Source organism: Neolamprologus multifasciatus, chromosome 5, assembly GCF_963576455.1.
Source record: "Neolamprologus multifasciatus chromosome 5, fNeoMul1.2, whole genome shotgun sequence".
Lineage (NCBI taxonomy): Eukaryota > Metazoa > Chordata > Actinopteri > Cichliformes > Cichlidae > Neolamprologus > Neolamprologus multifasciatus.
Window position 1 is genome coordinate 16,537,692 of NC_140443.1, and position 22,820 is coordinate 16,560,511.

Sequence of the window (22,820 nt, forward strand, 5' to 3'; positions counted from 1 at the left end):
TGGAGCTTTAGCAGACCCCCTAATCCTATTTTGACACATAATGCTATATTGTCTTCCTTTAAACAAGTGCAAGGCCTTCTCTTCTCCCCAAAAAGCCTCTAGTAGGATGAATGCATCGGCCTTTTGTCTTCCTTGAATTCATCAGGCAATTAGTTACACAAATATAGTCCCCTAATGTATCAGAGTGCATGTCAGTGAGAATCAGACACTGCGACCATCCTGGTTAGTTTCATGCTGACACTCAAGAAGCCATTTCCCCCCGGCTGTCTTCTACTGCTCTGTCCTAGTAATTCATTTCATTGGATGTACACACAGCAACAAGGTCCAGGGTTCAAATCCAGAGACTTTGTATGTGGATTTGCATGTTCTCCAAGTGTTTGCACAAAGACTAAAACGTATAAAACACAGAGACTCTTAATCTCGTTCACTTCCTGGTTAAATAAAGGTAAGCTGCTTCATGATGTGACCAGAGATGACGTAAGCACAGCATGTAGCACTGTGTCTATCAAGCCTGCATTATTGATGTCAGTCAGATGACTTTACTCTAGGACTCAGCAGTTACATCACAAGTAGGAAAAACAGGCTTTTCTTTGAAGTCAAGGGTGTCGAGGAATCTTCTGACGGTTTCAAAATAAAATATTTTAGAGTTAAGATTTAATAACGATCAATAGAAAATCATACTGAATCAAATACTGGAGGTTTTCAACAGCTTTTAGCAAGCTGGGGAAAATATTAATCATAATTTTAAAAAAAATAAAATACAGAGGTCATGTGAAACTGTAGACGGGGGACTGGCGCTACATAATCTGGTTCCACTTTTTCCAAACTGTCATATTTTTTATTGCAAAGCTATTTCTAGTAATTGCTCCTAACGCTAACCCAGAGATATCAGCATGCAGCCCAGGGTTGCACTCTGCAGATATACGTATGTATGTTCATTTATACAAACACCGCCAACCAGTGCCAGGCCATCAAGCTCGGGAGCTGAGGAATCCTTGTAACCTTCCCCGGTGTCAGAAAACCAATAAAAAGGCAGAAAAATAAACAGTGTGTGGTTGCATGCCCTTCTGTTCTCCTGTCAGCTCAGGGGAGGCTGGGAGTAATGGTGCTGACCAGCTCCCTCACACTGCATAACATTTAACCGACTTCTGGTTTTATGTGCCTCTAATGTCCAGTTATTTTCTCGTGGTTTTATTTTTTATTTTTCCCATGGTAAATACACAGTAGCTGTCAGAGAAAGCACACAAACAGAGAGGCAAGCAGAAGTCGTTTGCTAGCAGACTCTACGTTTTCACAACCCTTCGGACCCCGAGGACCCATCACCACTGGGACGGCTAATGAGACATCTCGATGGGGATTCATCCAGGTTTAAACAGTACATCCTCGGCAAAAGTGCAACTGGATAGAAATGTAGACAAACAATGGTGCATAATTTATTACTGTATCAATGCATCACAATTAGACGTACTTAACCTCGGTGCTCTAGTGCCTAACGAAATGGCCCCATTATGCCACGCTCAATCTTAATTTAGCACTGTGTAAAAAACAAACAAACTGCAGACCCCTCATTGATTTGACATTTCTATTCCATTGACATTGTAGCTGCATCAATACAGAAGGATACTACAAAAAAAACCCTGTTACATTACTGTTACATTATTCTGTTACACAAATGGTGTTTCTAGTGTTTACCTCGTATTTCTCGCAGCAAGAAAATTCAAAAGCAACAGGCTAAAATGCATTTTTAATGCAAACACCTTCATAATGTTCAGTTCACTCAGTGTTTTTGGACGTAAGCATAAATTCTTTTATTTTACAATATTATTCTGCTTCTATCTAAACCAGCACACCCGAAACCACTTAATGATGCATGTCTCTGTTCGCTTATCTGATTTAGAAGTTCTACATACATAATATTAAACATTTGTTCAATTATAAAGTGGGAAAAAGTCATGATTGCATTATATTCCTTACAACCTAAGCATGATTTTATTTTGCAAATTTGGTGCCACAAAAATGCAGAGAAAGGCTCTATTTGTCCACAGCTTTTGCTGCTGATGTAAAATGCTTTTTAAAAAGCTGCAGTGAATTAATCACCCATTTTAACAGACAGGATAAACTATGGTGTACACTGACGTGAGCTACGCAATGACTCAGGGATACTCAAGCCAAACACAAGCCACGGGTAAAGAATACGAGAGCCAGAGAGTCAACTGTTGTTCAGAAATAGCCTCTGATGTTTCACACAACCAGATAACAAGTAGCTGTTGTGTAAGGTCCAGGCCAGAAGATAGAGGGGGAAGGGCAGAAGGAGAACTGACAGAGGAGGCCTGAGCACGCTCCATCTCTCATTCCTTTAAAGGTAACTGCTCGCATTGAGAGGAGGGACCTTTAACTCTTCTGTAATCCATGTGTAGTCCAAGGAAGCCATTAAATCACAGAATGAATGGGATTGATCATCCCTCACATAATCATCTACTGACGGATGAGCCCGCAGAGGGACTGAGGTGTGAGGTGTGTGTGTGTGTGTGTGTTTGGGGGGGGGGGGGGGGGTTGAAGCTGACATCAGCTATAGGAAAAAAGGAGGTGTGGTGTGAGAGCACAGGAGATGTCTAGCATAGGATTCGGCATTTCAGACAGATTATTGGAAATTTCTGTAGTCAGCAATACTGAGTAAATCCACCAGTGCACTTTAGAGAGATATCTGTTTGTCCAAGCTGGTTGTCTCGGCTGTGAGTAACCGTCTCTTTTTTTTGGAGTGGAGGAAGAGAGAAGGTTTAGAGAAGTAGAAAAGACATTTGAAATTGCATTCAGCCTGCATATAACAAAACCAAATCGAACTGACCAAATTGAACCAGAAGCTCATCAGCAATGTCAACAACATAAAGAAAAGACGGCTCTAGCGCTGCCGGTACACACGTGCACGCTCATGACTGTGTGCACGTGTACACTGGCAGCACTAGAGGCGAGAAGGTCTGTGCTGCACTGAGATAAACTTGCTACCAGCATGTGGTCGGTGGTGCCGACTGATACAGTGTTGACCATCCGGCACAAAGATACAAACAAAGTGGGAATGAGGGAAAGGAAAGAAAGAGAGCACAAAAACAAAAACAGAACTTGAATGAAAACTGAATGAATTACATGTCCATTAATTGGCATTAAGTCCTTCCACCCAACGTTAACATGTGGGTATATTGATCTTGATGCTGCTATCAGGTTCCCGGCAAAGAGCAGTAAATGGCAGGCGGACAGGGCGTGGAGGCGAGCTGTCAGATCCTCAGAGTGCAGCGTTATAAACTGATATGTATAAGTCTAAATCATTCATGCTGATTATTATCTTGTCATTGAAATGATTTTTTTTTTTTTCTAAACTGAATTTGTGGAAACTGCTCTGACACAATGGGCATGTGTGTGATTTTTGCACGTTTATAAAAGTTCATGAATATACTTAATTACATGTACTCAAGTACTCCACTAAAAGTCAGTGGGAAATCCTGTACTTTTAACAGCCGTATATTCATTTGCTGCATGGTCAGGATGTACTTGAGAGATTAAAATTTTACATAAAAAGGACCAGGGCTGTAGGAAAGGCCTCAAAGTTTACTTAGTTGTTTTTTTTTTTAGTTGTCATGGACACAAATGGGGTTGCATCAGGAAGGGCATCTAGCATTAAAAAAACAAAAAACAAATCAAACATGCAGCGCTCCCACTGTGGCCGCCCCATGTGATTAAGGGAGCAGCTCGAGCTTTTTTTTTTTTTTTTTAATTAACTGGAAAATAAATCAAAGTAAACCAGTCTTGGGACTACCAAAGCATGCTGCACACAACTGGCCAGAATAAGCATGCAATACTTGGCTTAACAGCAGAGAAAAAGATCATTGAAACAAGCACAATATTGTAACAGCACAAATATGAGTAATTAAACTTCTGCTATATGAGAGGGTGCCTAGGTTGGTCACACACAGGTGAGCAAATTCATAATGAAAAAAAGTACAGCAGCACTGAACTGCAGGCTTCCTTTAGACACAGCCGCCAATAACATACAATAAGCCTATTTATGCACAGCAAACTAGGACACATCCAAATATGCATAATATTTTACCCAAAAGTCCAATTTGGCCAGCAAAAAAGTCAAATGCCCTTTTTGCAGCTTAATGATAATGTTAAACTGCTCGGCAGCACCTCGCATTAAGTCAAAGCATCTAATCTAATCAAATCTTACTGTGCTATTATGATAACTGACCTGATAGCTTATTTAGAAAAACGTGCAATGTCTAGCTACTGGTGACTATGCTATGCAATGTTATTTTGCAATGATGCTTGCCATTTATTTTTAAGACAAATTAAAGGCAATTTTATTACTGAAAGTGTTTTAACACATTTATTTAGTCATCTATCTATTTCTTTTCCATTTGGCAGACGTTGATGTGATATTTGATATGCCTTTTGCAACAAGGATAGCACCCTTTCTTTCTGCAGCCATGAAATATATATATATATATATGTATGTATGTATTTATTATAAAGTCTGTGCTTATAATTACACAAGCAGTGTCTAGTTAGGCCTAGTCTACTCTGCCTTGTTGCAGACCAGAAGTAAGTTGCTGCATAGTTACCCCAAAGAGGGATTTTGCTCAAACATGTCTCAGATTCTTATAAATGAGTATCTGAATCCAAAGGGTTTGGAATATTTTTCAGTATTTTACAAAAAAAAACAAGCAATGAAAGAAATGGCTCCCCAAAATAATTAAACAGAAATTTGTAATGTAGCATATTGTTTCATTTCCTGTTCATCTCCATAAACCCTCTGTTTACATCCTGTCACCTACTAGCTGTGACTGAATCAGTCTTAGTTAGCTCTGCTGCTCAAACAGTAATTCTTTTTAACTCTTAGTGAACATATTGAAGCTAAAAAAATGTCCCTACATGCCTCCAACTGCAAAAAGATAGACGGTGACTCAGATGAAATGGAGTACGAGCACAAAAATGTCAGATTCTTTAAAAGCACTCTGTGAGCACACCTGTGCTAATGCTAGCTACCACCTGGAGATGGTGAAAGTGAGGTATCTGACTGTCACACTTGTGTGTTTCTTTATAAGGCATAAGTGCAGACATGACTAATGTAGTTAATGCACAGGTGTTCCATAACCAGTTATGCTTTCATCTGTGTTATTGTGCGCTGTTGCCAATTTTGCTATCATTTGTTGTAAATCCCGAGCAACACAACTGTGTGCAGTAGAGCACAGGGGTGTGTTTTAGTGGTAATTTCATTTAGGTGTCTACTGTATCGCGCAATTGTCTGTTGCTGGTTGCTTTAAAGCTTTATTTGCTTCTGGCATATCGTGTTATGGCTGACAATGATATTGTGAGACTGAAGGAGCTGCTGGTGAGGAAAATTAGGGGCCAGTTTTGGCTAAACTATGTTTTAAGCAGCCGCTGTAAAAATCAGAGTGGCAGCACACTTTGAGAAAAGGCACAAAGAAGGCAGGTGGCAGACCGAATAGAAAGAAGAACATCATGATGCACTGTGATAGGCAAGGCCTATCATATCTTTCACTGGGGCCAGGTTCTGACAAGTTGCACTAGATTTATCCAAATGTTGTACACCCTGTCCTCTGTGACTCTGCAGAGCTGGTCGAGATGTTCAGGGCTCAGTCAGGCTAGAGTAAAGACACTCAGCCTAAAACAGAAGTCTTCCTGACACAACTCAGAGCCTCAGATATAAGAACACTTAGGGCTCATTGAAAGTCGTCAAAGTGTGGAGCATGTAGCAATATAAGTTGTAGCTGGAGGTGTGTGAATCACCCAAGCATACCTATAAGTCGTTATTTTCCAAGTGCGACCCTAGCCTTAACCAACACACAAATGCAGTCTCCTGTAGTGGATGTTACTTATAGTGGGACTTTCCTCTTAAGTAGGTATGCCCTGCAGTCGGGGTTACTTGTAGTGGTCATGTCTCGAAGGCATTCCCGCAGAACACACCAATCAAACCAAGTCCTTCTGCAGTCACTGATTACTGATTGGCAGCTTTTTCTTGCTTGGGACCATATCTTTGAGTCTGTCCACTCCATCCAGCTGATTGGTTTATCTTGAATTGCAACATGAAACAGCAGTTTTTTTTTAGTTTAAACAAAGCAATCAGTCCAACGAGGGCTGCAGGAGGGCAAGCAATTAGCCATTCGGAATCATAGAGGGGGCTATTGTGTAGCTGCTGTGGTTAAATCCACGTAGATATATCAACCTTTAGTGATGGGAGAGGAAAGTCAAGTTAGGTACACCTATTCAGCTGCTTTTTAAGGCAGATATCTAATCACAATGACAACAATTCAGTGCATTCGGGCATGTAGACATGAGCAAGATGAAGTTCAAAATGAGCATCAGAATGGGGAAGAAAGGCTTTTATTTTAGTCATTGTCACCATGCCATGGTTGTTGATGTCCGACAGGCTGGTATGAGTATTTCAGAAATCGTTCATGCACTGGGACTTTTTTCCTCATAACCATTTGTAGGGTTTACAGAGAATGGGCTGAAAAAGATAAAATATCCAGTGAGCGGCAGTTCTCTGAATGAATACGCTCAAATCAAACCTCAGATCTTCTCAAACTGGTTTTTTGAACATGGCAATGAGTTCACTGCACTTAAACAGCCTGCGTGGTCACTAGGTCTCAATTCAAGAGAGGACCTTTGGGATACAGCAACTGTGTGATGCAGTTATGTCAATATGGACCAATCCTGTTCTATCATTTTGTTCAATCTATAAACATAACAAATAATCAATCAGTCATATATTTGATACGCCATTAAATCTTCAGCGTATTGTTTTATTTTGTCTGAGCAACCCCCCCAGCATGCAGCCAAAATATTAAATCTTCTCACTTGATGGGCTTTTAACCAGTAACTCGTTTTTATTTTTGCTTTCAGAAATAACTCCAATAAATCTTCAAATATCTAAATAATTATTATTATTGGATTAATGGAATTTTTGCAAGTCTGTATCTCTGATTAACCATCTGTAACGACAGTATGTGGGCGTGGGCTCGCTGCTCATGTGTTCCCTATTAAAACTGCTTTGAATAAGCCCGAGGATAAGAAAACAATGCCAGTGTCCACCACCGCCTCTCATCATCACCACGTACTGTAACACATCAAAAGCAGCGGCACGGAGGATAATGAGGAGGATAAGGACTATAAACAGCATCTGTCTGCTCATATTTAAATTTACCAATTCTCGTCCTTTCCCTCTATCATTTCATCCATCTCAAGTAGTTGACACTAAATTACACACAAAATCGCCTGAACATCAATCTCAATTGTCAAGCATCCTTCATTCCCTTTCTCTCTAAAAAAACCCTCCTCCGCTCTGAAAGCCGCCCACTCTCCTTGTCTATCTGCGCTCTTTCCATTTGAAATTTCCAACTCCTCCAGTGCACTCACCCTCTAGCTTTCTTTCACTCCCCTGGGCGAGAAGAACATCTTGACCAAACCTGGGCCAAATATATTAGAGCGTAATTTTATTAAACATTCAAGAGCTTGAATCTTCTTATTTATCTTCAGAGGGACCTGAAAATTTGGAACAGAGACGCACATCTGTGAGCTGCTTTAAAAACTCAACCAATTCGGGAGCATGTTTTTTTTTTTTTTTAAGTATGTTTATTGAGATTTTTTGATAAAAAGGAAAAAAAGGGACACACAAAAAAAAACAAAAAACAAAAAAACAACAAACAACACAACAGCAAGGGCTAAAACACACAAATAAGACAAAAGATTACACTGCAAAGACAAAAATACTACTTCAACACGGGTATTAAACAGAAATAAACACTAAGGTGGTAGGCTAAGTTATTGGTGATCAATCAAACAGACTTTCACAAAACCAGAAACCAACTTTTTAGAATCCGGGGAACTCAGGAGTGTAAAAATTGACCCCTCTTCCGGAAGAAATGGAAAATTAAGATACTCTGACGACATAGTTTCTTATCTGTAAATAATGAAAAAAAATGTGACGCAGGGAGAGAGAACTTGTGTTTTGCAACTGAGTAAATGATGCAAACTCTGCCTGTCAATATATAAGTCCTTTTGAGAGTAATAATACCTTTCTGTGTCCAGGACCTCAAAAGAAGCGTCTAAACATGAGGGTGGAAATGCATGATTACAATATATTGGTGTATGGATCGAAGTGTCCATGGTAGAGCACAACCTTTTTTGATCTGACTAAAGATTTTAATGCAGTTCGAACTATAAAATTATTGACCTTGGTTCGCGGATTAGAGGACAAAAAAAGAAGAGCAGGGAACTATTCTCAACCCCACCACTCTCTATGACCACCCAAGGTGGGGTTCGGCAGGCATGACCTTTTTGTTACCCTTCCTGCCAGTAAGCAAGAGTTCTAGCATTTGCAGCCCAATAATAACACTGAAACAATGGCAGAGCAAATCCACCCTTAACTTTAGACTTATATATAGATGAACTTTTGATATCCTGTGAGTTTTAAAGCCCCAAACAATGGTAATCTACTGAGTCAATCACTTTAAAAAAATTGCTTATTCAAAAAATAGGTAAGTTTAAAAATAAATATAGAAATTTAGGAAGGGAAACCATTTTAATTACATTAATGCGACCTACCCATGGAAATAGGGAGAACCCTCCATTTCTCAATGTCCTTTTTCAATTTTTCAACTTGTTCAAGATAATTCACCTGAAGATCAATTTAGGGTCCTTAGGCAAAATAACAACCAAAGTATTTCAATCTGTCTGTAATTTTAAAAGCAAAAATTTTCAAAAAATTAACATCCAGGTTGCAGTTAAAGCCACAAACTCACTCTTCTGCCAATTAATTGTAATAACCTGAGATTTCCACAAACAACCTCACCACATCTAAAAGTACAGGAACAGATCGCTCAGGATTGGACAAGAACAAAACAACATCATCCGCATATAAAGAAATGTAGTGCTTGATATTCCCCAATCGACAGGGTCAGTAGAGGGCTCATTTCTAATGGCTACTGCAAGAGCTTCAATAGAAATTGCGAAGAGCAAAGGCCTTGTCGTGTCCCGCCGGTGTAAAAAAAAGGCGCTGAGTCTATCTTGGTTAGTAAGAATGGAAGAAGAAGGATGCCTATATATCATATCAACCCATGATATAAACTGTTTGCCTAAACCAAAACTTCTCCAGTACCTGAAGCATATAGGCCCACTCGACCTGGTCAAACGCCTTTTTCAGCATCTAAGCTCAGTACTCTGCAATCTTGGAAAGCTCCCCAGTGCCCTATGATACATAATATTCATCAATCTTCGAACATTAAAGAAGGAAAACCTCTGGGGGACAAACCCAGTTTGATCCAGATTGGATCCAACATGTCCATTTAATCTGTTTGCCAAAATTTTAGTGAAAATTTTCATATCCAAATTCAACAAAGCAATAGGTCAATAACAAAGAAATATTAGCTTCATATAGCGTACGGGGAAATGCTTGAGCAGAGCATGTTTTTTTTTGTTGTTTTTTTCCTTATTTACTTGGTGTGACTTCGGACTGTCTTGGCCTTTCTCTCTCTTTCACCCACTACCCTCGCTTGTCAGAGAAAATAAATCTCAACCGAGACCAACTGAGCATGCCACATTACATTCAACTTAGTTTCCCTTGTCTCTCCCCATGTAAGACAAACTCAAAAATAATTTGCACACACTTTACATTTTTTGTCTCTGAGAATAAACTGCGCATGAAGAGGAAGGGGGCGCAGAGGGAGGCAATCTTGTTACCAGCCGGCATAGCCCTGGGAAGATTTCTATCAGACCCACGTATAGAGAGAGGCATCCATTTAGAAAAATGGCTTTTCTAGGCATGCTGGGCCATTTAGCACACCCTGTGACGACTCCTGTTTGGGGCAATGTAAAATGTTCTTTCGCACCCGGCCTGTGCACCACAGTCAGGCCACCGCATACACATGCACGCACAGCCATATGGGCACCCCACGCAAACCATCGCCAGGCAGACGCAGCGTTTTCAGAAGAGAGTGGCTTCACTGGGTTTGGTCCACAGAATAAACTCGAGGTCACCGCCAGTGGAAATTAGTTAACTCCACAGAACTTAAATCCTACTGAGCATTTAACGTCATGTCACAACCACTTTGCGGCTTTAGGAATCATTAAGTTCAGGTTCATTCAGCTGTACATGCTGAATGAGTTTTATAACAAGTAGTAATATGACAGCCTTTTTTGGCCATTTCCAACATTTAGTGAAGAAAAGGAATGGAGTAATTTAACAATAATCAGAAATCCAAAACAAAACACAAGCCAATAAATCTAAGGGGGATATTGCATCCGGAACATTGTGTTGCAGGTCATTATTGACGGAAGTGATCGGGTCGTGACAGCCGTCCAAACTGCTAGTTTAAACCCGAGCCATGGGATAAAACAAATTGTCAGTTTACAACCTTCCTCCTGACAGAGACATTACCCATGAAGTAACAAACATGTTTGTGTGATTATGGCAGCAGCATTTCTTTTCAATGACAGCAAACAGACTGAATGTGAAGAAAAGTGACTTATTGCTACAGCTGAACTGCACTAAATGTGAATGTTTCTGTCTTTACACTACAGAAAGTGGGGAAATGTGGAGGGTTTTTATTGGTTACTTTTCAGTGGATTTACAGATCCAGCCAACTTGAGATCAAAATTGGCAGCAAATTATCCCCAAAATGCACAAACAGTTATTTATTTATTTATTTATTTATTTATTTATTTATGTATTTATTTATTTATTTATTTATTTTAAAGAGGGTAGTACTTTAGTAGTTTATTAACCTTTTAGATCAGTTAAAGGGTGATCGGCTACTTTATACGTCGAGAAAACTCTTCAAACTCTTTAGCTGAAAAAGCCTTTCTCCACCCAGTTTATCCCCAGAATGCATCTACACCACATTTAAATCAATACTGTTTATTACAAAATGACAATATTCTTGAGATACAAAACATTTTTCAGATACTTGACTTTCAAACAAATGAGTCGCCTTATTTTTTACAGTCTGCTGCCTGTGTAGATATCCACACTGCCCAGTGGGAGCAACAAAAAAGCAAAAGGCAAATATTTTAGCAGGTAAACACTCTCTCTGTGTTTTGTTTACACTGGATGAGTGCTAAAAATCAACCTGTCTCTATCATGCTGTCTGAGTGCGCGCCTGATATCCACTAATGGTCATTACCCTTTACAGCAGCACGATTTCTGTCAGCTTACTTCCTCCTCTCTGGGATCCATCAGTGTCGCCACTATACTAACAGCTGTCATGGAGGCTGAGATCTCTCAGCTCAGCTCCAACCACAAGTAAAAGACTCATCATCCAGGTTTTTATGTGATTTATAGACACAGAAATATGATTTATATGTAATTTTGCTGATAGTTCACTATGCTAAATACTGATAAGAATATAACCAGACAGGTATAATTATGTTTAAGTTAACCAATATAATAATGTGAAAATACAGCAACCATTCTAAGGGCAGGCCTAACTGAAAGCCTGTGTAGAAACGGCCTTAAGAAATATGAGGGTGTGTGTGTGTGTGAGGAATGACGTGCCACAGCGGACGCTCTGATCTCTGACTGTCTGACTTTAAAAATGTATGATTTCATAAAATTTACCAGATGAAGAAAGGGAAGACGTTGGGATGATTTCGAGGCAGTCAGGACTGGGCGAGCCCCCTCACCCACATCGGCTTCATCTGAACTCTGCGTTACGTACTGGGTAAGTCATATGAGTCATATGATCAGAGGCTAGGACCTTTTTAACAGAGAGCTGAACCAGACTTCCTATAAAGGGGTCGTGGGCCCTGCAGATCAACATTGCTATCGCACTAACCACTGTTGCTGCTGGAATTAAAGCCACAGGCTCCGTACTGGCTGGATGAATCATTCTCATCTACACAGCAGTAATGAAGCATTTATTTCAGGGTGAATTACAAACTCTGGAAACGTGGCCAACACGCGCACGCAGCACAAATATGATGAAACTGTGTCAGTCACACTATGCTAAACCATCTGCCTATCACAGGACAGACATTTGGTGCAAAAAAACAGAAGGAAAACCGCAAAACACTAAACTGGGAGGTAGACACTTAAATATCCAACACCACTCAATTTTTTAAATGCATATTTCAAATTAAATGAGCAATCAATCTAGAGGTTACTGGAGGTTAAGGGGGATCTGGCCAAAGGAAAATTCTTGACAGCAAAAGATGGTTTGGAAAAAACGCAGTCATCTCCACTTGTGAAGTTATGTCACGCTAATATAGAAGATCACTTCTTCTATATTATCTCACGTCATCACTCAAGTCAACACAGTACCTTAAAGATATCCACACCCTCACGCTGGACCTTGAAGAGGAGTGCAATCATACTGATTAATAATGCAGGAAAATGCGGGGCGTCACATGCAGGCGTGACGTCGACTTACCGATCTCATCTGCTGAGCTCCGGTGACGTGCTGCAGAACCTTTTCCAGCTCCTTCTCAATGCGTCCAGCCCAGTGAATCATTCTGCAAAAGTAAAGTTAAGACATTTTCAACATCATCACGAAAACTTTCATTTCTCTACCACTGCGTATAAGTGAGTGCATTTGCAAGACGGCGGCAGTGTGTGGCTCTCTTTCTGCTGGAAAACTGCCACACTCTGCCCCTTTTGGGATGCCTGTCTGGAAGTATCACTATCCTATCTCCAGTTAATGTCTGGGTTGGTCATCAGCATCTTCTCTCCCCATCACATCTTGCATGTATGTGTTCCGTCCAGGACCGGCAGCGTACATGCCTGTCTACGCTCGGCTGGGATCAGCGGTTCTACAATAAAACTGCTCAGGTCTGACAGAAGTGCAGCCTAAGCAGGAGCTGATCTCCGTTAGACGGAGCCAAGTTTGGAATTAAGAGATCAAACGGCTGGAACTCATCACTGTATATCTCTCAGCAAGCAACAAATGACTTAATGGATGAAGATTTTTACCAGATCACTTTAGAGAAGCAGCAGGGGCCAACCTGCCAACCAAGATTCATGCTGAACAACTCATGTGAAAAGCCAACAAGAAATTTTCACAGAAAAAAAGGAGAACAAAAAAAAACCTATTATGAAAGCTCATCTTTCAACAATCAGATGAATAAATTATGCCATGTGTTTGCTAGCCAACCGCTGATTCCATGCCAACCTTTTTCCTTTCAGCAGCCTGCAGATAGCTAATCACTAGCATCAACAACACAGCCGTTTGTCTTTTAATATGATGACGGAGACAAATGTCATCTTTAAATGTCAGATTTGCTCTGAAGACAAGAGGGGAGACAGATTTATTAAATTGCACAAATCTGCCAAGTAGTGACAGCGCCCGCCATAATCACCAAGCCAGAGCGGGCTTCATCAAGCGAGTAACAGCAGAGCAAACACGCCAGCGAGTGTGCAAGTTCCCTGTGTTTATAGGGACCGTGATTAAAGGAAAGCAAGAGGGCCTCTAAAAGGAGCAGAGAAGGGGGGGAAGCTGTGACTATAAAAAGGTCATTCAATATGAAATGAAAACAAGTTTACAGTGAGAACAAAGCTGAGCAGGACACAGTGATACTAACAGTGAGGGACAATACCTCTGTCCCCGAGCCAGGCAGACTTCTTACGCAACCTCTTTAGTCTGCGTAGTATACTACACACAACATCATAGATAGATAGATAGATAGATAGATAGATAGATAGATAGATAGATAGATAGATAGATAGATAGATAGATAGATAGATAGATAGATAGATAGATAGATAGATAGATAGATAGATAGATAGATAGATGCATGCTTGCATGAGATGCATGTTTATCTTAAAGACTTATAATGTGAGATTGATTTGACACAGAAGGATAGCCATCAGTTTAAATGTTCACCATGTGATTTGAATATTTTTAGTCAGTATGTAAAAAATGCATAGCAATATTAAGGCCATATTACTTTTTTTCACATTGCCCACTCCAGGGATAAAGAAACACAAGTTTGGAATGGGAGACTTGTAGGTGAGCTACACATAAATACCCTTCCACTGCATATTATGTCAAGACATATGTTTAAGCTTAGGCCACCAATTAAAATCTAATAAATCTAAAGATCTCAGCTAATATTGTGTCTCATATTGTGATAAAAGTATCTATAGGTCATTTATGCACACGTGCACTGATGCACAAAGGCCTCCTATCTAATGGTTTCAGTCTAAGTTGAATACATTTAACACTTAAAATAACATCTGTGTCATATTTATATTCTGCGTGTGAACAGACTACACGACTTGCATCACACCAGGTCACATGAAGCTGGCATAACAATGTTTTAAAGCACAAAGCAAGAAGTTGGAGACTGCGTGGCAAAAAAAATATCTTGCAGTATCAAATATGCAGAAGTGTTCATTCAATAGCAGCTGCAGAGATAGCAGGACACGGTTGTTTGGTAAATTATACGCATTACTGTGGCCTAATGCTCAGTGAGTGCTTGGAGACCTTCTGCATTATGAAAGCTGTGATCTCTCTTTAAAAGACAAAAGTTGTCATAATGCGCTACATGAAAGCCGACTGATGCTCTCTGGCTCTCTGTAGTCCAAAGCAGCAGTACAACTTTGCCATTTGCCTTCTTGTGTTTTGATTCGCCTTGGTTGTTTTATGATTTATGTTAGCCAAACATTATGGAAAAGCAGAAAGTGTGATGAAATTACTTTGGATGGAAGACCTGTGTGAGTCAGACCCATACTGTCACTACGCTCATTCGGCCGCAATGGATCTCATCATTCGAAGTGCCACTCTCTATCTATCTATTAGGGCAGAAGGTGGGCTATTTTTGTGTGTGGTCATATCATCTGGTGAAAAGTGCTGATGATATTTTGCCATTTAGATTCCAGTTATCAACTGTTTTGTTTTTTTTCTTTTAGAAATGAGGAAATAACTTCCCCTGCAGATACCTCTCAGTCTACCACACACACCTACATACACACTAAATTATAAGCATAAACAACACTTCAGTGTAATATTTAGTACTATGCAGACCATACTGGTAGATGGCAAGCTGTAGAAAACGCACACTTTCTGGCGACTGCTGTGAAAACGAAGCGAGCATCCTTATTCGTGCATTTCTTCAGCTAGACCTCGAACACGGAGAAGCTCTGACCCGTGCATGGGTGTGTTTGTGTCTGTGTGTGTCAGCAATATACATCAAATAAACTGCCACCATTGCTCCCGATACACTTCAATTAACTGTCAAATTCTGGCAAATACCACAGTGATGTGGGTGACCCAAAACCTAGTTTAGAAATCTCAAGAGAGGACTGGATAAAACACAGACTGCATATATAACCAGCCCTACAGAATATTTAGCTTCTCTTTATCTGCTTAAACAAGGACACCGGGAAAGTAAGAAATAATGACACAGTTTCTCTATTAAAAAGGAACAATAGTGTATAGTTAAAGAAAACGTAGGTTTGGAAAATAAACGTGTCTTTAAACGGGGGGGAGATGGAAATTAGGGTTGCTTAAAAGTAATAATAAACTGAATTTTGTTTGCAAAGTAACTCGGGTGTAAGATAAATTAACTGCATCACTTACGGAGCTAAAACAATCAAATCAGTGATCCGGTAAATTGTAGTTTTAAGTCAATCCACAGTAGAATAAAAGATAACTGATTTTTTTTTTTTTTTTTTTTTTTTTTTTGAAAGTCACCTTGGCCATCGAATTAACAGAGCCCCGGAGATTTTAAAAGACATGATCTGGTTGATGCATCACACAGGAATCATTTTTTGGGAACCTGACTGACTAAACAGCACTTCGGGCTACACACAGTCTTCGCATCAGATCATCACGTCATGGTTATTATAAAGAGGGCGACATTTGGAGCGATACTTCAGTGTGAGACTAACTGTTGCACTCACGGAGGTTTATTGGTGAGCATATAGAGGATTATCGGAACTCTGAAATACAATCTTAAGTGAAGTAATAGCCATTGAAAGAAAAAAATAGGGAAAAAATATTTTTGGGGGGGTAAATTACTGACTTTTATTGAATAGTTGACGGTGCACAGGTGGTAAACTGTCGCGGTAAACATTTGGCTTCAGTCGCCTTTGCGCGTCCTTCAAGGTGAAATTATTATAATGTTCGCATAAGAGAAGGGAATGGGGTATAAATGCTAAATATTACCCCCAACAGATGTGCGCTGAATAATTCCAGAAATAGTTTTTTTTTGTGTGTTTGTATTTTTGCTTTATTTTTTGTGCTTTCCTCACAGCTGGATGCTTTACTACTTTCTGAGCCCTGCGGTCACTTGTAATGCTGCCCTCAAGTGCGTCTAAATTTCGAGTGTGACGTTTCCACATTTAGAGTCTGAAACAAAATGAGCCATTAAAAGCAAAAACAAAACAAAAAACACACCCTGCGGTGAGATAGATATGATTACTTTCACGGTGCGAGTGCTTTTAGAGACTTTGTAGAGGACTGCGCCTAAGCGGGATATTCTCCCTCCTGCACTGACAGCAAAACAACATTCGGACTATCTCTTTAATATTTTTTGTATTTTTAACTATCGCTGGCACTGTGTTTTCTCCCCCCCACCTCCTTTTTCTTTCGCCACATGTGCGTACTCCATGTTGACTGTCACTAGCGGAATAAGACTTTGGGCTTTAATGCCAGTGCCCACCAACACCACCACAACAACAACATAAGCCGTGTGAGAATGACACTCATAACGCAGCATCGGAGACGGAAGCTGCGTCTGCGTGTCAGCATCAGGGACAGCGGCTCATCTCGCACCAAGGTAAACGCCGCTTCATGTGCAGGCTCGTCTGGGGCCACCTGTCCTAGTTCCGCACTCCGCACCCCCCCAGTTTATCCTCCCCACCAAAACCGTGCAGGGTACTTACGTGTAGTGCTGTGGGAAGAGGTGGGTCCCGGCTGTCGGCGTGGAGACGCATATGATAAGTACAGTTTGGATTGTCAAGAGGCAGAAGACACCGTACGACTGTGCGCAGATCGCCATTTTCCATTAAATATTCAAGAAACTGAGATAAATAAGAGAAGGACCGGAAGGACAGTCTCTCACAGTTGAGCTAAGAATAACCGAGCTCCGGAGAAAGTGTGTAGTGGGAGGGTGATGGTTGGCGGAGGCTTCTGGACACTTCAGCCCGGCAGTGAAATCTCAATCAGAGACGCACACGAAGAATTGGCAGCTGAAGACACGGGAGATCAGGATCAGGAAGATGCTCTGCCGCGGCTGCCGATGTGCCTGGCTGCCTATTTGCGCACTCGCTTTCCTCCCTCCCTCTCCGTCGCCGCGCACATTTGCTCCTTTTCTCTCCCAACGTCTCCAATGTAACAACCATACACGGTGAAGCTGGTCGCTGTGCCGCTTCAATTTTCCCATTGTGACTTTCAAAATAAAACAATGTGACGCCTTTAGGCCAGTATCCAACAGAAAAGAGACCAGAAAACCTGCCAAAAGTGTTTTTTTAATCAGAAAATACCCGGATTTCAGCGGTCTTACATCATATGAGCATTTTTGGACCACACATGATGCGCTTTTTTCACCAACTTCGAAAATTAGCTGCTCTTTTAAAGAAAGCTCTCTGGCTAGACTTAAGCTTTAGAGTTTTAGGATTTTATTTTTGTAAGCCTGGTAGCCCAACTTCCTGCAATCGCCTCGTCCATCTGTGACACTTGACTCAGCTGTTGGCACTGGCGGCCCTTCCTCCATTCAAACAACCTACTTCTGTGCAACAGACGGGGGCGCGCATCAGGCCACCTCCTCCTCCTCCTCATGTCCAGTTCATACTCTTATGTTTTCACCAGACTCGAGATTATGATCAGAAACCAAGGTGTCATTTGGGGTAATTGGAAGCATAATACCAGAGGGCCATGTTATATTAACTAGAGTATAAACAGTCACCAGCAGTGGCCTTGGGGCTGCTTCCCAAACTATATTTGTTCTACTCATTAAGACCTCTCGTCCAGTGGATGAACATTTAAATGGATGCAAGGAAAATTAGCCACCTAGATACCTAGCAATAGTGTTTTATGCTCTCACCGGCTATTTGGATCGAGGGGCTTTGAATTTACAGAAAGGCAGGGTCTGGCTCCTTGTTTATCATAAATAGCAACCTCCCATTATCATAAGCTATTTAATAGGTCATATTTGAGTGGAGCAACTTTTCCTCTGGACATATAAGTCAGATAGCGTTCATTTTAAAGGTAAACAAGGAGGAGAGATGCACAGAAACCTCAGAGTAAATGTAATTCAGCATGAAGTTCCCCCCTGGAGAAGTGACTATCTCCTTCTATCAGCTGTGTGCGTGTGTGTGTGCGTGTGTCTTTGTATGTGTGCACACATGCACACCTGTACCTGCTTTTTTACCTTTTCCTGCACTGCTCTGTTCTCTGATCTTCCTGTTTCTATAACTGGAGGGCACATTTGCACCTAAACAAAACCCATATTTTAGGTACATTCATACAATATATAGAGACGGTATAGTTTCTGACTTAAGGTGTGCCACTTCATATTTATTCTCATTACTGCGATCAAGCGACACTATAAAATCCCAGAGTTTAGAGATTAAGGTGCTCAGGGCTTCAGGTTTGTTTTTTTTTTCCTGATTTTTCCAGTTGTCTGCCAGTCAAAAGCGCAGGCTCGGGACACTCGGTCCCCTTCGGCTGCTCCTGGGGGAGTCATGCATCTCTCAGCTCATTTGCTGGGCACAGAGAGACAGTCGTTCTTGTAGCTGTGTTGTCCTTGGCTCAGTCATTCGGCAGGGGACACGCAGGTGCTCTGCTACAGAAAGCCGCACAGCAGTCGGCAGGGTTGCTGCACAGCATTTCTGTCTCTTCCCTGACAGAGAAGACGGGGCTGTTTTGGTAGAAAGGACACACTGCGGGGCATGGACCTCAGCAGGAGGGGGAAAAACCCACCTGATGGCAGGGATGAAGAGCTACAGCAGCAGCAGTCCCCTGCTTATGTACATAGTTGTCACGGATCATTCAGTCAGAACAAACATCTGTTTCTCAGGAAATGAGGAAACAAATACACTTCTATAGTTCCCAGAGCTATAGTTTTTTTAATCATATTGAGCATCCCCCTCTCATCCAAACAAATGTGTAGCAGAGAGGCAGGAAACAGTCATGTTTTGATACATGACTATTCCCCACGCTGGGAAAAATAACCTTAATTGATGGCTACTCTCACACATAAATTTACACCATTATACTCCCCATCATCGCATTAATAATAACAGCAACCAGATACTGGTAGGTTGGCTGACTCACACTAAACGTTTGTGCTGACTCACTGACACCCCTGGTTCAATCCGTCCACTCAAACATACATTAGTCCATCGTATCTCAATTCACCTGACTCAAAGGGCCAGGACATGGAAAAATTAACTAATTTTAAATGAGCAAACAGTTTGTAGATTTCTCTCAATAAAAGAGCTGTCCAGAGCTGGACTTTTTTTTAAATCTATGCAAATAAAATAACAGTGTGTACACATACCTTTGGGGACCAAAATAACACTGGCAACCAATTTAAGTAACACTGCGTGTTGGCCGGGTCATATTCAAGAATGTCACACCTTAAATGCAAATTTAATTTAATTCACCCGCACTTGCGGTGGCGTTCGTGGGCAGAAAAGAGGAAGATAAAAGAGGTGATTGCCACCCTTGGGCCTTGGATCTCATTGACCACGTTGCAACACTTATAGAGAATCCACTCTTTATTATAGCTGATCGATCAGGCCAGCTAAGGGATCTGCTCAGTGAAAACACACAGATCAATGGCCTCAAGCTTTGCTGAGCCTTCAGAGGGTGAGAAAAGTAGACAAGAGGCGGGGCTCCGCTACATAGGGTGTCTCTCATTGGCCGTGCATTTTGGTCCGAAGTGATTGACCTGCCAACCTGTTATTGATCCTTGTGAGTGTTGCGAAAGGAGGCAGGATTCGTAGCTGTGTACTGGACTCCAGCTTCCTTTCTGAGGAGTGCTCTCTTAGACAGAGGCCAAGTAGGTTAGAGTAAAATTAATCACTCCTTGTTTCCCTGTCTGCAGGCCTCAGGGGAAGTCACCAGTAAAGGCACGCTCCACACATCCAGACAAGTACACACACATACACACAGAGCTGCACTGGTCTCTTATCTCACTTTTTCTCCACCTTATCCATCGTTCTCGCTCCCTTAACCTCCTCCTCCGTCTCTTTCTGTGGCCTCTGTGCTGATGTTCTGGTGGGCTGGACAGAAAATGTGAGGCTTCACCCTCTGTAAAACCGACTCTAGTCAGCATGCTGAATGCTAAGATTTTATTTTTCTGATTAGACAATGACTGTGCATTGCATTCAGTGCAGATGATAGAGTCAGTTGCCCTTGAGAGAGAGCCCCAAGGCTCTCAGAAAACTTCAATGATCCTCTCAAGTGTTTCCTGTAAAAACAGGAGTATGATATACTGTCACTCATTTGCCACATGCTCTCTTTGAGAGTATTTTTTTAACCATAGCAGAGAAAAGGCATAGTGCCCTTGTCCTCCACGGGGATGTACTGAAAAGATCAGCAAAGTGATTCCAGTAATCAAGGTTATTTTCCCTTTGTGTTTCTTTTACTTTGCTCCCTGCTCACCTCACAGCTTATCCCCCCATTTAGTTTTATCCACTAAGAAGAAACCTCCGAACAACACATTTTTTTTACATAAATATTTATATAGCCCACCATGCCATATTATTTGCTTGGCTCTATAACACAGTGTTTTCCTACACGACCTAACCGCTTTGTGAAAAAATTCAATAAGGGAAATCCCTGATTCAGGCCCCAGTGCTCTGTATACCTTACTGTAAAATACAAACATACCCAGAGACGATGGGCTGCAAAGCACTCTGGGACTTTTGTGCTCAAATGTCAGAGCGTTTCATCCTGATGATGATGACTCACTCCCCTCGTTCTTAGTCTGCATGAAAGAACAACAGCGCCAATTAATGACCCAACCTCAACACGTGCAACAGTACAGTAAACAAACCCTATATTAAATTCTACAGCAGGGCACACAAACAGCGCTGCGATATTACAAGTAGAGATGCATTTGCAAGAAATATGAGCATTTAAAAGCTACATTTTATTTTATCTCCCCCAGAGAATCTTTCCCTGCCTCACCCACATAGACAAGTGTCGCATGTGAAAAACAGAGCAAGACTCAGCACTCATTGACATGCTCTACTAGAGGCCTAATGGCCCCTGGGTAATGGCCTCTTTGGTCTTCAGGAAATCCTCCCTCATGCATACATCAAAGCTGGGATTGAGAAGGATAGAGAGTGGAAATAGAGGGGAGGAAAAGAGACATCAGTGCCACACAGGGAGAGGAGATGAAGAAACACACGAAAAGGAAGTGCTGTAGTTCTGGTTTATGACATTCATAGAAAGGTCAGTCCAGTATATTTTAGACTTGCGGTTCGTGTCAGCGTAGTACACCAGGGCTATAGCAGCACTGTTTGAAGACAGTTTGCCTTTGGTATTGACTGAATGTTTCTGCAGACTGCTCAGATTTGTATTCTTATTTAGGCTATTTTTAGCTATCTTGATTTAGACCATAACCTTGTATGACTATTTACATATGCTATAATTAGCATTTGACATCTTTGGGTTCTATGTCTGAAGAAAAAAAAAAAACTTTTTACAGTCAAAATCAGCCTTATAGTCACTTCCAGTGGGCCACTGTAGTCTGCTGCCCAAACAATTAACCAAATTCTAAAATAGTCAAAAGACAAAATTTAATTATTGTAACCATAAAATAATCAGATTTTTGAGCAAAACTGCTAAAACATTTGCTGCTTGCAGCTTCTGAAAGTATAAGCATTTTATGCTATTTGTCATACTTTTCAATATACCAAATACTATTCTGATCTTTTACTGTCAGACAAGACAAATCATACATCGGCTTTATTTAGAATTACACAATAGTCTGACTGATTCAGTATCATTCTGACAAAATAATTGATCGCTTTAAAAAGTGCCAAACCCCCCGTATTGATAGTGGCAGTCATAAGTTGCAGTATATCATTTATGATCCAATATTAGATCTCCTTATCCTCAATCCACCATTATTCTCTTTTCTTTCAATCTCCATCACTCTTCAGTCTCCTTTTTAAAAAACTCGTTTTGCTGACATACAACATCCCAGAGTTGACAGCCAGCTGCTATAACACGAGACCCTGTAGCCCGTCGTGGCACAACACCCCCTGCCCCTCCCTCTCACTGTCCATGAGCCATCTGCTTACTCTGCATATTGCAGATCTGTCAATGCTGCTTAATTATAATGCACAGAAAAGTGCTCATTGTGACCCTGGCTGTGTTTGCAAAAGTTTTGCCTTGTTCCATATGGTACGAACACAGAAGGCACCTGTCTGTATGCGGCTACGTACCACATCTAAATGTGGTCTCCATCCTGTGCGTTTATATAGCAGAGCAGTGTCAGCTCACATTCAGAGAAAGCTCTGACTTCTACATGTCCTACGTTGTGAAGTGGAGCATGTGATTTTTGCCTCTTCGCTACGATTTTCAACTCATCTCCCAGTTCTGTCTTCTGGTGAAACTCAGAAACCCTCCATTCAAATGCTTCTAAAGTTGAATCTATTTAAAAAATCAGATGAAATGTGTTGAATTTATGTTTAAAAAAAAATCAAGCAGGAACCACTATAATCTGCTCTACGGTGGGATGCCCACATCATGGGCCTTCAATATGTTTGCAGTGACTGAAGTGCTAGGTGTTGCCATACAGAGCACATTAAACAGTGTCAGTACTAAAGAGGCAAAACTAACAGGCCT

The 22,820-nt window shown here is 41.1% G+C and overlaps 1 protein-coding gene across 5 annotated transcripts in view; it reads right to left on the reverse strand.

Annotated features, from left to right (window-relative positions):
• cacna2d2a (calcium channel, voltage-dependent, alpha 2/delta subunit 2a) overlaps positions 1-17,343 on the reverse strand; it is a 173,090-nt gene extending 155,747 nt beyond the window's left edge. For 2 of the 5 annotated variants that reach the window (XM_085160113.1, XM_085160110.1), the window contains exons 1-3: positions 16,898-17,343; positions 12,444-12,525; positions 12,335-12,364 (exon numbers count right to left, since the gene is read on the reverse strand). In XM_085160113.1, the coding sequence (XP_085016239.1) occupies positions 12,335-12,364; positions 12,444-12,525; positions 16,898-17,013 (228 nt within the window). In that variant the 5' untranslated portion in view covers positions 17,014-17,343. The remainder of the gene's footprint in view (positions 1-12,334; positions 12,365-12,443; positions 12,526-16,897) is intronic. The other 3 variants (XM_085160114.1, XM_085160112.1, XM_085160111.1) reach the window with 2 other exon arrangements.
• Positions 17,344-22,820: the final 5,477 nt, after the last annotated feature.